Source organism: Otolemur garnettii, unplaced genomic scaffold (genome assembly GCF_000181295.1).
Source record: "Otolemur garnettii isolate 467f Iridium unplaced genomic scaffold, OtoGar3 scaffold00030, whole genome shotgun sequence".
NCBI lineage: Eukaryota > Metazoa > Chordata > Mammalia > Primates > Galagidae > Otolemur > Otolemur garnettii.
In genome coordinates, this window is record NW_003852425.1 from 10,357,521 (window position 1) to 10,374,070 (window position 16,550).

The following is a 16,550-nucleotide window of genomic DNA, read 5'->3' on the forward strand; positions in this document are numbered from 1 at the left end:
AACGAAAATAAGCAAGTACTTGCCATGTCTGAGGAAAAACATAGAGTGAAAAGACAGTGCTTTTGTTTTCAGAAAAACATGAACTCACATTCTGGCTTTTCCACTTTTTTTTTGTAGAGACAGAGTCTCACTTTATCACCCTTGGTACAGTGCCATGGTGTCACACAGCTCACAGCAACCTCCAACTCCCAGGCTTAGGTGATTCTCTTGCCTCAGCCTCCCGAGTAGCTGGGAGCACAGGCACCGGCCACAATGCCTGGCTATTTTTTGTTGCAGTTTGGCCGGAGCTGGGTTTGAACCCGCCACCCTCGGTATGTGGGACTGTTGCCCTACCCACTGAGCCACAGGCACTGCCCTGGCTTTTCCACTTTTTAATCTGAGAAGCCAGTCAAAATCTTAGGGTCATTAAATTTATTTTCTCATTTCTAATTCTAGTACAGTAACAGCTGCCTCATAGCACTGTTTTGAGGATCAAATGAACACACGTGTGTGTGTGTGTGTGTGTGTGTGTGTATAATGACTGGCCCTATAGCACTGACTAAATGGCATTATTGGTATTATTTGTATGTTATCTTATCTAATCTTTAAGAAAATCCTATAATATAGATATTATTAGACTTATTTTAAAGAAAAGAAAGTGAGGCTCAGCCCTGTGGCAGTTAAAATTGATGGTAAGCTATTTCTATTGTACCATATTGCAATAAAGCTTTAGTAGTAATTACTATATGGATTTGAAGACAGTTTAATACAAAAAATTAATACACAAACATAGGCAAATACTTTATAGTAGTAGAAAATACATTCAGTCCTTAATGAAAATATTTCTAACACAAAAACACACATGGCTATACCCACATTAAAAGTTTTATCTTCAACCTTTCAAAGCAAGACATGAAACTCAAAAGATACAAAAGGAAATATTAAATAATCTAATTATAAAAATTTTAATTTATTTGATGTTAAAGAGATCAAAAGCAAAACTCAAACTGTGAGGCTGAGCTGTCCAAAGCTCAGCGGTTAAGGCTCCAGCCACAAACCCCAGGGCTGGTAGGTTCAAATCCGGCCAGGGCTTGCTAAACAACAATGACAACTACAACAAAAAAATAGCCAGGCATTATGGTGGGCACCTGTCGTCCTAGTTACTTGGGAGTCTGAGGCAAGAGACTCATTTAAGCCCAAGAGTCAGAGGTTGCTGTGAGATGTGATGCCACAGCACTCTACCCAGTGCGACATAGTGAGACTCTATCTGAAAAAAAAAAAAAAAAGTCAAACTGAAAAAAATATTTGCAGTTTCATAACAAAATAGTAAATTCCTAGCAAAAGCACTCTTAATGCAGACAAACTCTTAGAAAAAAGATAACTTAATATAAAAATGAACAAAACCCAGAAGTTCATCAAGAAAAAAATGATTCCAGCAAGATTCTGAATTATTTAAATGTTATTAAATTTACAGTAAGTTATTTTTCACCTACTAAAATTAACAAACATAAAAAGATACAATATTCAGTATTCATAATATTGTAAAAAACAAAAACACTTATATACTACTGATGCAAGAAAATTGGCATGAATTTTCCTTTTTTTTTTTGCAGATAGAGTCTCACTTTGTCACCCTCAGTGGTTCAGGGGAGACATGTGATGCCCTTTCAGGAAATTGCAGTGGCTGGTTCTTTCCTTCTGCCCAGGTCTGACTGTGACAGCTGCTGCCGTGCTACTCAGGTGGCAGAAGCAGTGCTGTTGAACTGGTGAGATGGTAGCAGCAGAAGCTGATGGCTGGTGGGTGTCTGCCTCATCCAGATGCCTGGGAGGTGACCAGAAAGGGGATGTGATGGGTGCCTGGTACTCAGTAGCAGTGCATATAAAAAGACCCCCCCTTCTGCGGCCAACCTGCTACTTCCCTGGCCTGAAGGTGGTAATGGGGAGACAGACACGGTGGAGCCAACCCCTCTGCAGACTGGGCGCTGTAGGTCTGAGAGTGCAGAGTGGTGTCCATTGCCAGGACCTGTGACCAGATGATGGCGGGACCCCACTGTGCCCACTGTCTGGCGCAGTGCTTCTGCAGTCTCCAAACAGCACCCGAATCAGTCTGGACGCCTGCTGTGGTGGGGGAGCCTCTTCGCAGCTTAGGTTGCCACTTCCAGGAGAGGAGTGCGGAGCCCTGGGACTCTCTCACCTAACCTCTCCCCACAGGGGGACACTTCCCCTAGTTACCTTCAGGTCTTACAGAGCAAATCCCCCTGCTTCTCCCTCCCCTGCTTTGGGTGTGTTCACTGGCTTCTCTGATAATTCACATTGTTCTCTCAGGTATGGCCGATCCAAGGTGAACCTCGACCTATAACCTTTGATCCTCTTCTTTGAGAGTGATGAGTGTAGGCTGTTTCTAGTTCTCCATCTTCTAATAACTATTTAATTGAGTAATTTGGGAGTCAGTAATTTTAATTCATCATATAATTTGAAAAAATCAAGTCTATAAAATTTTGAACATTAGAAGAATATATTTGGGCCAGGCCTGGTAGTTCATACCTATAATCTTAGCACTCTGGGAGGCCAAGATGGGTAAATTAGATCGGGAGTTTGAGACCAGCTTGAGCCAAAGTGAAACCTCACCTTTAAAAATAGCCCAGGCGCCTGTGGCTCAAAGGAGTAGGGCGGCGCCAGCCCCATATGCTGGAGGTGGCAGGTTCAAACCCAGCCCTGGCCAAAAACTACAAAAAAAAATTTAAAATAGCCAGGCATTGTAGCGGGCACATGTAGTCCCAGCTACTTGGGAGGCTGAGGCAAGAGAATTGTTTGAGCCCAAGTTTGAGGTTGCTGTGAACTATGACACCATAGCACTCTACCGAGGATGACATAATGACACTCTGTCTCAAAAAAAAAAAAAAAAAAAAAAAAAAAGAGAGAGAGAGAATTTATTTAAGTGTCTTTTGTGTATTTCTGGTCATTTTAGATAAATAAGGTATCTATGATCTGTGGCAAGCTAAACAGAGTTATGAATCAACACAGTAATAGTTTAAGTATGGTAAATTACAGATAGCAGACATTCTAAAATAATAGGAATTCTGTGATTGTGTAAAATATAGTCTTATAATCTAAAGCCCTACCTCACTCCTGATGTTTCTCAGAACATTCACAAAATTTGTAAGTCAGAGCATATTTAGCTTTTGTAATGGAATTTCTTGATTGGAGAATGGTCACCATCTATTTGGAAAAGTTAACTTTTGGGGATCTTGCAGAGCATGAGTAGCCTGGAGGCAAATTTGCTTGCTGCCTATTTTTGTGCTGTCCTTGAGCTACACATGCTGTTTATATTTTTTAATGATTGAAAATAAAGAAGAATTATACATTGTGGCACATGAAAATGATGTGAAGTTTAAATATCAGAGTACATAAATAAAGTTTTATTGGAACACAGCCATGCTCTTTCTTTTACCTGTTGTCTATGGGTGATTTCCTGCTCCCACTGCAGGGTAGAGCAGTTATGACAGAGACTATGTGGCACCCTCACTGCTTCACACTATTACTTCACACGGTACAAATCACAACGACACAGTTATAACTCAATGGCATTTTGAGTGCCACACATATCAGTGTACTGTAGCATTTATTATCAGTCATGTCGATGATGTCAAAACAAGAAAATGGATTTCGAATGTCAAACTTGTAAGGCACAGCAGAGTGTGAATTATTTTGCTATTGATTTAGATGGCAAAGCACTGTGTTTATTATGCAGCAGCACTCTGCCTGCTAAGTGCTGAATATACCTATTTAAAATCATATGCTCATGGATTGATATCGGAAGCTGCGTAAAAAGACATTGACAAAGATGAAATACATAAAATCTCATTAACAGGTAAATATTTACAGTTGTTTTTGATAAGTACTAACTTTGAACTCCAATTAAGAGGAATATTATCATCCTCAAAAACTTTCCGTTCTTCTCATTATTGGATTGGTATCTTAATAAATTATACCTAATTATTATTATTATATTCTAAATTTGCCAAAAAAAAATTTGTGAATATTTGTTTTCTCTTTCTTTGTATTAATACCTACATGATATCTTTGATTTTGCCTCTTGGTGGCAAAATCTAAAATATTTTCTCACTGGACTTTTTGTAGGAAATGTTTGTTGACTCCTGGTGTAGAGGATGGTACCAATTTACCCTATTCAACTATCTGAATCAACTTTGTTTTCAGTGCGGTGTCAAATACTGCAGTATTCCCTCACCTTTTAAACAGAACCTAGGTTTTACAAAGTCTGGTTTGGGCTATTTTCAATTATAGTTTATCTCAAGTTTGGTTTCTGGTTGAACACAGACAGTGTTAGAATTTTCTCAGCCTATATCAGGGAATACTTTTAAAGTGAATGATTTGGAAAGATTTAGAAAAGAGTACTATATTAGAAGGTAGATGACATGTTAGGAAAACAATTTGACAAAGAGAAACATAGAAGCTCTATGGAGGAAAGCAGGTGGATTTTTTACTTTGGAAGAAGAGTAGGTTGGTTATTAAGTTATTAACCAACCTACTCTTCTTTATTAGGTAGGCAGCAAGCTAGGTATACTAGGAGGTGAATATATTTAACAAAAACTCATAATTTTTGCTTGGTTGATTAGAAGCCATCTTCTGTTTAATCTTTTCTTACGATGTGTAATGGTATGAAAAGTCATTTTTACAATACTATGCAGCTGCAATTATATTGATATTTTAAGGAAGATGGCAGGAAATAACTTATTTTTTCAATTTATGTTGCAGTAATAGAGAAAAAGATATGTCAGAAAAGTTACTTCAGGAAGCTATAATCCTTGATCCATTTGTTTTTCAATTAACTCACGTCAATAAAGTGACAACATTGGAAATTACATGTAAGAAATAAAAGATGGTGTGTTTGTCAAGTCATAATGTTGAGTTCCTATAAGAGTGTTACATATATTTGATTCAGATAATGATAGCTAATGGTTCAAGAATACAGAAAATTTATTTTCAGCCACAATAAGTGTTTTAGGTTTTCATATCTTTAAACACAATTAAATCTTTAGAAATTAACTAAAGCATGTGATGATAAAATTTGCAAAATCTTACAAAAGGGTATTTAATGAAAATCAAAATTTTCCTTTCTTTATTTTATAGACCCCATTACTACTTTCCAGGGTTAACTCATGAAAAAAGTTTATGTATTGTTCTGGAATGTATGTACAGGCTTATACATACGTATAAATAGTTTTCTTCATGTGAGTGCTGGTTGTACCAAGCCTATTCTTTGGCATCACCTTCTTTTCTTAACATATATTAAATCTTTCTAATGATATACAGTGTTTTACTGCTTGCATGTAATATTATTTAATAAGGCTATTTGTTCATGGATATTTAGCTTATTTTTAGTTCTTTACTATAGCTGGAGTTCATCCAGGCTTTATGGGACCTGAAATCTTTAAAACTGGGGTGGGAGAAGCAGGCTTCCAAACTGGTCAAGGTGCTGTTTGGACACTGCAGAAGCACTGCACCAGACAGTGGGGTCCCGCCATATTCTGGTCACAGGTCACTGCAATAGACACCACTCTGCACTCTCAGGCCCAGAGAGCCCAGTGTGCAGAGGAGTCAGCTCCACTGTGTCTGTCTCCCCACTACCACTGTCAGGCCAGGGAAGGAGCAGGTTGGTGGGGGGGGGGGATTTTTACAGGCACTGCTACCAGGTACCATGCACCCACCCACCACATCCCCTTTCTGGTCACCTCCCAGGCATCTGGGTGAGGCAGACACCCACCAGCCATCAGCTTCTGCTGCCACCATCTCACCAGCTCAACAGCACTGCTTCTGCCACCTGAGTAGCATGGCAGCAGCTGTCACAGTCAGACCTGGGCAGAAGAAAAGAACCAGCCACTGCGATTTCCTGAAAGGGCATCACGTCTCCCCAAACCACTGACAATAGGAGGCCAAGCAGCTGAGGCCCAACAGGCTTATCTGTTAGCAGCCTTAAGCCATGGCAAAGAGACCCACCTAGACACCAGTTAAAGCCCCCCCACCTGTCTGGCACTTGCCAAAGGCACCCTGACACTAGCTATGGCCATCACACACCCAGGCACCACCAAGGTCCTACAAAATGGCCCCCACCTGTCCGGCACTTGCCAAAGGCACCCTGACACTAGCTATGGCCATCACACACCCAAGCACCACCAACGTCCTACAAAATGCCCAAGTGTCCACCAATGTCCAATGATCTGCCTCACAACTGGTTGTTGTCCTATGAGGTACCCAGGTGGCAGCCAAGTTTCTGCAGCATGCAAAGGGACCCACCAAGGTCCCACCAAGAGCCAAGATACCTGGCAAGGTCCTGTGACATTCCCAGGTACCCACTGAGGTCCTGAAACCTGCCTAGCAGCCAGCTGCAATCCTGTGATGTGTCTATGAAAGTCCCACAACCAGTCCTGCCACTGCAGTACTGGGACAAGCCCATGCACCAGCAAAGATCCCAAAACCCATCCACGTGACAGCCTATGTCGCCTGACCTGCTCAGAAACTGGCCAAGGCCCCTGACCTAAGAGCCCACTAGAGTACCATGATCCACCAGAGCATGTGCCAAGGTCCCACACCGCACTCAGGAACTCTCCGTGGTCCCATGATGCACCAAGGCCTCACAAAATGTCCTGCCAGGTATTGCAGTTCTGTGATGTGCCAAAGATTCCCCCAAGGTTCTGCAAACCACTCCACTGCCAGCTATGATTCCGTGAGAGTTAAGGTGCCCACCAAGGGCAAACACTGGCCAAGGTCACACAAACTGCCTCTGAGAAAGAGACTTACCTAACCCACACCAAAGAGCTACCAAGAGCAACCCGGGGACCAACCCATGGATCCAGACAACATCCCCTGGTGGCTTAGACTATGACAACCACAGACAAATGGGACAATGCAGAACAGCAGCTGCATTACACAGTCTCTCCAGGAATCGATCCTCTCCCAGCAGGTGAACACTCCAGAGTAGGACACACAAACGTTATCCAGAAAATTCTCTTCCTTCTCATTAAGTAGGAGAATTCCCAGCAAAGGAGAATAGGTGGGCCATGAACCTCTCAGCCCTGAGCTGAGAGAAGAGGTTTTAGATGAGAAGAAACCAGCAGAAGAATCACAGCAACATGAAAAAATAAGCTAATTTGACATCCCAAAAGGACTGCAATATTTCTACAGCAATGGGCCCCAACTAAAAGGAAACTGCAGAAATATCAGAAATGAAATTCATACTATAGATGTACAACAGATGAATGAGATTGAAAAGAAAGTTCAAAACCAACACAAAGAAACCAAAAATATTTTCAGGTTATAAATAAAAATATGAAAAACTCACTGAGGACACAGACAACATAACAAAAAATATAACACAATTTAAAGAAATAAAAAAGTCATTTAGGGAATTACAAATAAATCAAAAAGCTTCAAAAACAGGCTAGACCGACCAGAAGAAAGAATCTCAGAGCTTAAGGTCAAGGTTTGCAAACCAACCCAGTCAAAGATGCAGAAAAAAGAAGACTGAACAATCACTCAGAGAAATACAGGACTATGTTAAACGAGCCTATACACAAATTATAGGTGTCCCCAAGAAGAAAGAAAAAAATGAAAAGGCATGGAAAATAAATTTGAGAAAATTATCGAGGAGAATTTCCCTGGTATCACTAGAGATTCAGATATCCAGATGAAGAGCAGTCACTGAACACCAAGAAGATTCACAGCAAATAGGACATTTCAAACAATTAATAACCTGGGCAAGAAAAATTCCTACAAGCTACAAGACGAAAATAACTACCTTACAAAGGAAAGCCCATCTGGCTAACAGCAGATGTCTCAGCTTAGACCCTACCCTTGCTTTTGGATTGGCAGAATCAACAGTGTTAAAATGTCCATACTACCAAAAATGACTTACACGATCCCCATCAAAATACCAATGTCATATTTCACAAATCTAGAAAAAATAACTCTGCACTTCATTTGGAATCAAAAAACTAGCATGAACAGACAAATCAATCTTAAGCAAAAAGAACAAAACAAGGACATATCACATTATCAGATTTCAAATTATCAATTAATATCAAGCTATCATACCAAGCTCTATTCTGTTCAACTGGTTTATGTCTCTGCTTTTATGTACTTTCAAAATAGCATTGAAACAGAATAGAGAACCAAGAAATAAAACATCAACATACAACTAACTGATCTTCAACAAAGCAGACAACACATATAGTGAGAAAAGGAAACCCTAGTCAATAAATCGTGCTGGAAAAATTGGATAACTACGTGCAAAAGAATGACACAGGAACCCCATCTGTCACCAGATGCAAAAATCAACTCAAGAGGGATAAAAGCCTTAAGTAAAGGGCATGAATAATGAAAAGTCTAGATGAAAACAGAAAAACTCTTCTAGATAGCAGCCAAGGCAAAGAATTTATGACTAAGACCACAAATGCAAATACAGCAATAACAAAAATAAATGGGACTTAATTAAATGAAAAGACTTCTGCATAGCAATGAAAATAATTACAGTGCGGATAGACAGCCACAGAATGGGACAAAAAAAATTTGCAAACTATACATCCAACAAAGGACTGATACCAAGCATCTACAAAGAACTCAAACAAATCAGCAAGAAAGAAACCAAGAATTCTATCAAAAAGTGGGCAAAAAACATGAAAAGAAGTTTTCAAGAAAGATAGTCAACAAACATATGAAAAAATGATCAATATCAGTAATCACAATCAAAATACAAATTAGAACTACCATGAGTTATCACCTTATCCCCAACAGAATAGCCATTATTAAAAATAAGTAAATAAAATAAAATAATAGATGCTAGCATGGATGCAGAGGAAAGAAACTGCTGATGAGACTGCCAATTATTACAACCACTATGGAAAACAGCATAGAATTTCCTCAAAGGAATAAATGCAGATCTATCATTTAATTCAACAATTCCATTGCTGAATACTCAAAGGAAAAGAGGGCAATTTTATTAAAAAGAGAACTGTACTCAAATGTTTACTGCATTAATGGCACAGTTCACAATTGCAAAGATGTAGAATTGACCTAAGTGCCTATCAATTCATGAGTGGATAAAGAAAACATGGTATGTATGATAAAGAACATGTGATGTACATGCACACACAAACATGCTTACATACCATGCAGTACTACCCTGTTGCCCTGAAAATAAGACACTGTCTTATATTTATTTTTTCTCAAGAAGACAAACTAGGGCTTATTTTCATTTTTGTTTCCATTTTTTTCTTGGCTGGGGGCTGGGTTTGAACCCACTACCTCCCGCATATGGGGCTGGCGCCCTACTCCTTTGAGCCACAGGTGCCGCCTGGGATGTCTTATTTTTATTAAGTATAATACAACAATCTACATTTATTCAAATACAGTTAAGTCATCTTCTTCTGGAACCTGACGGGGGAGCCAACCTTGTTGGTGGGGCCAGCGCTAGTCATGTGTGAATTCCTTTCCCCTAGCTGTTCACACGTGCGCAATAGGATGCCTGTGACTGCGGTTACCACTTGCACACCCGCGCAAGTGCGAATGGTTCGGAGAAAGGAGCTGTGGCAGATAAAAGGTATTCTAGTCTTTCTTACCGTTCTACACCAAAATGCATGCACTAGGTCTTATTATGGGGGTAGGGCTTATATTTAATAAACGCATAGAAATCCTTCTAGGGCTTATTTTTGGGTTTTTTTTTTTTCCATAAGAAAACAAAATATTTTTATTGAAGATAAAGGTATAGTTTACAGAAATGCAGAACACTTAAGCAAAAACTCCTTCATTTTTAAGAAAAAGGTATAATTTTTCATTTTCTATTCTTGGCATAAATTTTAATTCTTTCCAGTGGAACCAAAACCTCCTGAACCCCTTTCAGTGTCATCCAAAACTTGAACTTCTATTTCTGGATAAAAAAATCCATTCACAAATGAGATGTGCAATCCGATCATCTTTCTTGACTTCAAACTTTTCTTTGCCAAAATTAAATAGTACACCACCACCATTTCCTCTATAATCCTCATCTATGACACCAGCTCCTACATCTATAAAGTGTTTTGCAGCCAAGCAGAACATGGAACTACTCTTCCATAACACCCAGGAGGAAGAGCTATCTGAATGTCTGTCTTCACAATAGCTTTCTCCATAGGTAGTATTGTATAATCATAGGCACTGTATAGGTTGTAGCCTGCAGCTGATCCCCCTCACCCCGGGACAAGGCCATGGCGTGCTCCAAGAGCTGGGCAAAGTGGAGCTGGAGGCTGCCCTTCTCCTCCGTTCGGGCCGCTTGCTGGAGGACATGACAAGTGCCTCTTCCAAGCAGGGCATGGCAGAGCAAGGTGAGCAGATGGAAAGGGGAAAGAGAGAGCACAGAAGAAGAGCCATTGCAGCGACCACGGCAAGCAGATTCAAATTTCAGGGCTTATTTTTTGGGTAGGTCTTATTTTCCGGGAAACAGGGTACTCATAAAATGAATGAAACAATGTCTTTTCCAGGTTCCACGTTGGCTGGAACTGAAGCCATTATGCTAAGTGAAGTATCTCAGGAATGGAAAACTAAGCACTGTATATTTTCACTAAAAAGTGGGAGCTAATGGGCATAAAGAAATATAAAGGACAGTGGAAACCAAGAAGGGAGGTGGGAAATTAAAAAATGAACCTATCGGGTACAATGAGCACTATTCTGGTGATAGGCACACCAAAAGCCCTGAATTAAGCATTATACAGAGACTCTATGTAGCAAAAACATTTATACCCCCTTAATATTTTGAAATAAAACAGAAGAGAAGAAAATAGTGATCTACATAAGAAGGAATATTTGCACACATAATTTTAATAACTGATTAAAAATCAATAAAGTTTATAATGTCTCTTCTAGCATCTGGCAAAGAGGGTAGATCTAGACCAGTGGTTCTCAACCTTCCTAATGCCGTGGGCCTTTAATACAGTTCCTATGGGTCACGACCCACAGGTTGAGAACCGTTGATCTAGATAGAGGCAGACAAGAAAGGGAGTTGTTAGGAAAGGAGAGAGGTTATAGATGATGGAGACAAAGGAAACAGCCTAAGATTTAAGTCTGAAGATAAAACAACCTACAAGTATGTGTTAGATGCCGTGCACAGTCTCAGATGTCTAGTGGTAGAAGTTATGAGAGGCTGAAAAACAGCCCTCAACGACATGTCAAGATACCACGCAAAAAGTTTTTTCCTATAAAAACGAAATAAACAGTCTACGAATGCTTAAGGCCTCTATGTATACACACCTTTTAAAATACAGTTGATAAATGAATAATGAGATTATGATAATACTCTGTGGTACATATTCAGATGGATAAAGCTATTACCTTATCATTCACATGTCATATATACAATTGCCATCATAAATAAGTTAAGCAATCTGTCCAGTTTCACAAAGATAATTTAGGAAAGAATGATAATTTGCCAAGTTATCCTCCCAAGAGGTTATACCAATTTACCTTTGTGCCAACACTTTATAAGAGGACTTATTTTTCCACACCCTACACAACACTGGGTAATAATCAATTATTTAATCTTGGCCCATTTAGTAGGTGAAATAGCCTCTTTCTTTTTAATTTACATTTCTTTAATTGTCAGTGAAAAAAACCTTTTCACAGGATTGTTGGTCACTTATATTTCTTTTTCCAGGAACTAACTACCTGTTCATCTGTTTCTTTCACTTCAACACAAGAAACAACTAAATTAGCAGTTTTAATGCCTTCAGGAAATAAAAGATATTAGTTTAACTTCAAAACACTAGTAGTATAATAAAAAGTAAGATCCCTCTAATTCTTATATTTAAAAAATATATACAGGATTTAATGGCATTGCCTTAGATTTATTTCAAAGTACCAATAAACATCCTGAAGAACTCTTTGTTAGAATAAAATTCTTGAGGAACTTTAATCTTGAACTCATATTCTGAACACAAATACTGTTCAATGTAATGTAGATAAATTTTTATCTCAGTAAGATGTAAGTAATTAAATCTTCTATCACATTATCAAAGATTTATTATCTTTAATTTATTTTTTAATCCACTGCTTCATCACAATAATTATACAACAATGATTTATGAGCATAACTAATTTTCTGATGTTATATTCTGAAAAGCAATAAAACAAACTCTTCGTTAGCCACAAAATCTCTAATTTTACACAAGCATATTATAGGTAGCTATTTTAATTTTACCACATCATACTCCAATGTGAACATGTGCATTCTTTCTGGTGTTAATTATAATAACTTGATCAATTTCACTGTAAATTCCTTGAGGATATTAACTGTTACAACCTGAGATATGCAATAAACATATTTGATGAATACATGAATAATTATTTGGGAGCAATATATGGGTCATTAGGAAAGTTTTGAGACCCAAAAAATCAAGAAATGTAAAATTTGCACAGATGGAAATAATGAAGCCTTCCCAGCAACCCAATAAGTTGAGCAAGGTGAAACCTGCACAAGAGCATCAGAAAGGATGCTGTCTGTCATTGTGCATCTCAGAAGTGAAGTAAAGGACCACAACACAGTCTGTCTCAAAACTTTCATAGTTTTTTTTAGCCATATATATTGATAAAAAAAAAAAGGAGTAATCTATTCATAGTCCTTCACCAAGCAGCACATGAATTGAGAATTAGAATGTGTCATTGCAGAACAACTGAGACACTCTGACATCCAATTTGTGGCATACATTCAACTCTTTCATGTAGGACAGAGTTTCTCAACCCCAACCCTACCGACATTTTCACCAGATAGTTCTCTGCTGTGGTATGGTACTGTACACTGTCGGACGTTTAGCACCCTCTATGGCTAATGTCCTTACATGTTGTCAAATATCCTCTGGAATATAAAATCATCCTGGTGTGAACTTTCTCTGGTGTGGAGTAGCCGACATTGTAAATTTTAATAATCAAAACAATAGTCAAAATGAGACTCCTTTGGAGAGAATCAAAAACTGGAGAACACCTTTATCGAATCCCAATGTGGCTACTAGGAAAAACCATCTAATGTAGGGTAATTCCATACCTCCATTCCTCTCATCAAAAGTCAATCCACCCTAGTTATTAAGCCTCTTTTTGTACAAGTGATTGGTGGACACATTTGTTAGCGTCTTTAATCTATCTGGCCAGCTTTACAGATTCCAAATCCCTTTTGAAGAGCTACTTCCAGCATCCCACCTTATCTGATTATCTGTATTACTATACAGATAGTATAGAGCAATAGAAAGGAGACTGTTTAAGTATATTACATAGGGACTTTCTGGCTGTCATTTGAGGTACAATTCCAATGGGTGAGATAAGTTCAATACTGAAGAGAAAGGAGGGCATAATCCTTTCTAACCATGGTTCTGACACATGATAAACACAATGCTTATTAATAAATGCTTCCTTATATCGTTCCTGAACAAAATCAGAAGAAAGGCTAAATATTCAAAAGTAGAGTACTTTATGTTTTCTAAATTCAAAAACGTACTAGTAATTGCCTTTCATGCTTGAAAAGTACTAAAAACACATCAAGCTTTCTCAAAATTCTTTTAAAATTTTATGTATCAGAAACAATGAAGAAGAAACTGATTTAATAAGCTGTAATAAAAGATTTCCATGCTTCCAAAGATACTCTGACATCAATGACTCTCCTATCTTTAACATTCAATATCCTCATTTCGAAAATGGTTCTTCTAGTAAATTCTGAGAATGAAATAAATTAAAAAATAAATAAATTTTGAAACAAATAAAGCATTGTTTCAATGTAAACAAATATCACCAATGTGGGGCAAATTAATGAAACATCACTCAAAACTTTGATCTTAAGAATTACCAAAATTCACAATTAGTGACGGTAAGAGCAAAATTAAAATGTTTCCCAAAACATGACTCTGACCTAAAAGAAAAATATACTAATTTACTTGTTGTTACTTGTAAAAAAAAAAAAAAACCCTTGTAATTTCAAATATGATAAAGTACGACTACAAAGCAACAATATTTAAATTGTTCAGATTTTCTAAATACTTACATTGCTTGTAAACTTTCTGCCGTTAAATTATTCCACATAATCTCATTTGCCTGAAGATTTTCATTTTCTTCTAACAAGGAACTATCGAAATCAATTTCTTGTTCCTTAGCTGCTGTTGTTCTAGAAAAGCATACCAAACAACTTTGATCAATATGAATATGCTATCATAATATATTTTAGTATATGCCAAAGGCAGAATATTTGTTCTTACCTAAGATTATGTTAACAAAGTAAAAAAAATAGTATAAATCAAATTAAAACCTACGCACCAAAGATCTAATCATATAATCAAAGACTTAGTTTCCTCATTTGTAAAATGCAGATATTAATCTGATTTATTCCTTTCACAGCTATGAGTATAAAATAAGATGCATGCATTAGGTGCATCATAAAGTTTAGTACAAATACAAAGTCATAGTATTCTTATTATATAAATACTAAAAGTACATAATTTTAAGGATTAAATATGGATTCAAGAAATAATATAATAGTAACTCTCAAATTTTTAAACATCATTATACAAATTAATTATCATTGATAAAAGACTGTAAAATAAAAGCAGACAAATAAATCTGAAATACCCCCATGTCCTAAGAAGCTCCTAAATATTTATTTTAATTTGGTTAACTATTAAATGATGGAAAAAGTAATAGTGTCATAAGTCCTAAAGAGGAATGAAAATGTCATACCTGTGAACATCTATGAAATTGTTGTATTCTGTACTAGGATCTATCTGTTCGACTGACATTTGAATCTCTTTATGGACATTCACGATTTCCTCTGTAACAAGACTAGTTATTTGGCTGTATTCATCGAATATACCTTTTCTGGAAACAAAAATAAAATTTACAGCATTTTAAAGTTTCATCAAGAGAAACACAGGCCCAAAAAGAATTCAGAACAATAAATATAAGAAATGTAATATCAGTATTTATAGATGATGGTTTCATGCACCATCATATTTCATATACCTGGAGAGCAAATGGAGGAATTATATAAATGTACAGATTAGCAATTTATATTTGATGTAATATAATAACTGCAAATGATCTAGAATAAAACATTACCTTTTCAAACATGTATTTGATATATTCAAAATGTAGGGCCAATGTTGATAACCTTCTGTGATTAAATATTCAGACAGAAATTCAGGATTCCATAACATGAAAGTCTGATCAGCTCCTGACTCTTCTAATGTTCCTTTCTACTGCCTGAACCACTGCTTCTTCTCTTGCTCCTCTGGGCCTCTGCCGTTTTATATAGTTAGTCCAACTGTTTCTGTACTTTGAATAATATCTAAATTTCTTCTAATAACCTCCAGTCAGCCACAAAAATGTCATCAAGGTGATTAACCTGGTCTAATAAATGCAAAAAATGCAAAAGGAAAAAAAAATTGTTCTGTCACAAAGAACAGATCCCTACTTAAAAATTCTGTGCTGTAAAAATACGCCAGGGGTTATGAGTGGCCTCAACAGCAAATGTGAACAGAGAGGCTTAGCCTGCACATGCCCAAATAAATATAAAGCATGGCTGTTTTTCCTTTCCTCAATCATTTCTCATAAAAAGGAATCCTTACAAAACATCCATTATTAGAAAGCATTTGCTCAACTACTTTATATTAAATAGCAAAATACTCTTTCGTGTGTAAAACAGTAGAGTTAAACTGCTTCAGGTGATGCTAGTTTCAAATGACTAGAGAAATTATCTGACAGACATGATTTAAAGAAAAGAGAGACAGAGAAATTTAGAATTAATATATATTTAGTCAAAATGCCTGGGGTTATGACCTCATAGTTAAAAGGACGGAATGTTATTAAAGCAAATGAGTCTATATAGATAACTCGTATAAAGCAATACAGTAAAAGGCTGTGATGTGGAGATGACAAATATTCACCTTAAAGACAGAGGGGGGAAAAAGGGAAATCCACTACTATTTTATGAATGAGTACATGTCACATGAGATTCAATTTCAGTGATATCATCATGCTTAGATTTTTAAAATGCTAAATCTAAAATAACGCATTACAAAGTAAAAACAATATGCTGTGGGAAACAATTCTATGCCTCAAAAAGTAAAGATACTATTATTGAAAATTCATGCAGTGGAACGGGAGCAGCTGCATGGGAGTGTGCGTGGCCGGATTAGACCTCGTTCAGCCTACTGGGGCAATCAGTGGACAGGAGACCAGCAGTAGCCAGATCAGTCCTAGTTTAGCACCCTGGAGCAGTCGGGGGGTGGGGGGATGGCAGCGGTAGTGTAGGGTATGCAAGCGATCAGATCAGTCTTATTTCGGCCCCACCAGAGTAGCTGGGGGGAGTGGAGGACTCCTTCATCGTGACCTGTTGGATGTGTGCGGCACTAGCAAGCCGATCTATTCCCTCCCAGCCTGGAAGCCGGAGTGGGGAACTCCTCCACCTCCGTCTGTAGGACACACATGGCTCTAATAAACAGTTCTTGGCCCGCCCAGAGCGCTAGACTCCTCCACCACCTCCTGCAGGG

At 37.7% G+C, this 16,550-nt stretch overlaps 1 protein-coding gene and 1 pseudogene across 1 annotated transcript in view; both read right to left on the minus strand.

Annotated features, from left to right (window-relative positions):
* Positions 1-16,550, minus strand: part of FER (FER tyrosine kinase) — a 328,727-nt gene that overhangs the window by 239,629 nt on the left and 72,548 nt on the right. Inside the window, exons 7-8 of the mRNA XM_023512721.1 lie at positions 14,740-14,877; positions 14,051-14,170 (exon numbers count right to left, since the gene is read on the minus strand). Coding sequence (XP_023368489.1) covers positions 14,051-14,170; positions 14,740-14,877 — 258 coding nt within the window. The remainder of the gene's footprint in view (positions 1-14,050; positions 14,171-14,739; positions 14,878-16,550) is intronic.
* LOC100954386 lies at positions 9,829-10,344 on the minus strand (annotated as a pseudogene).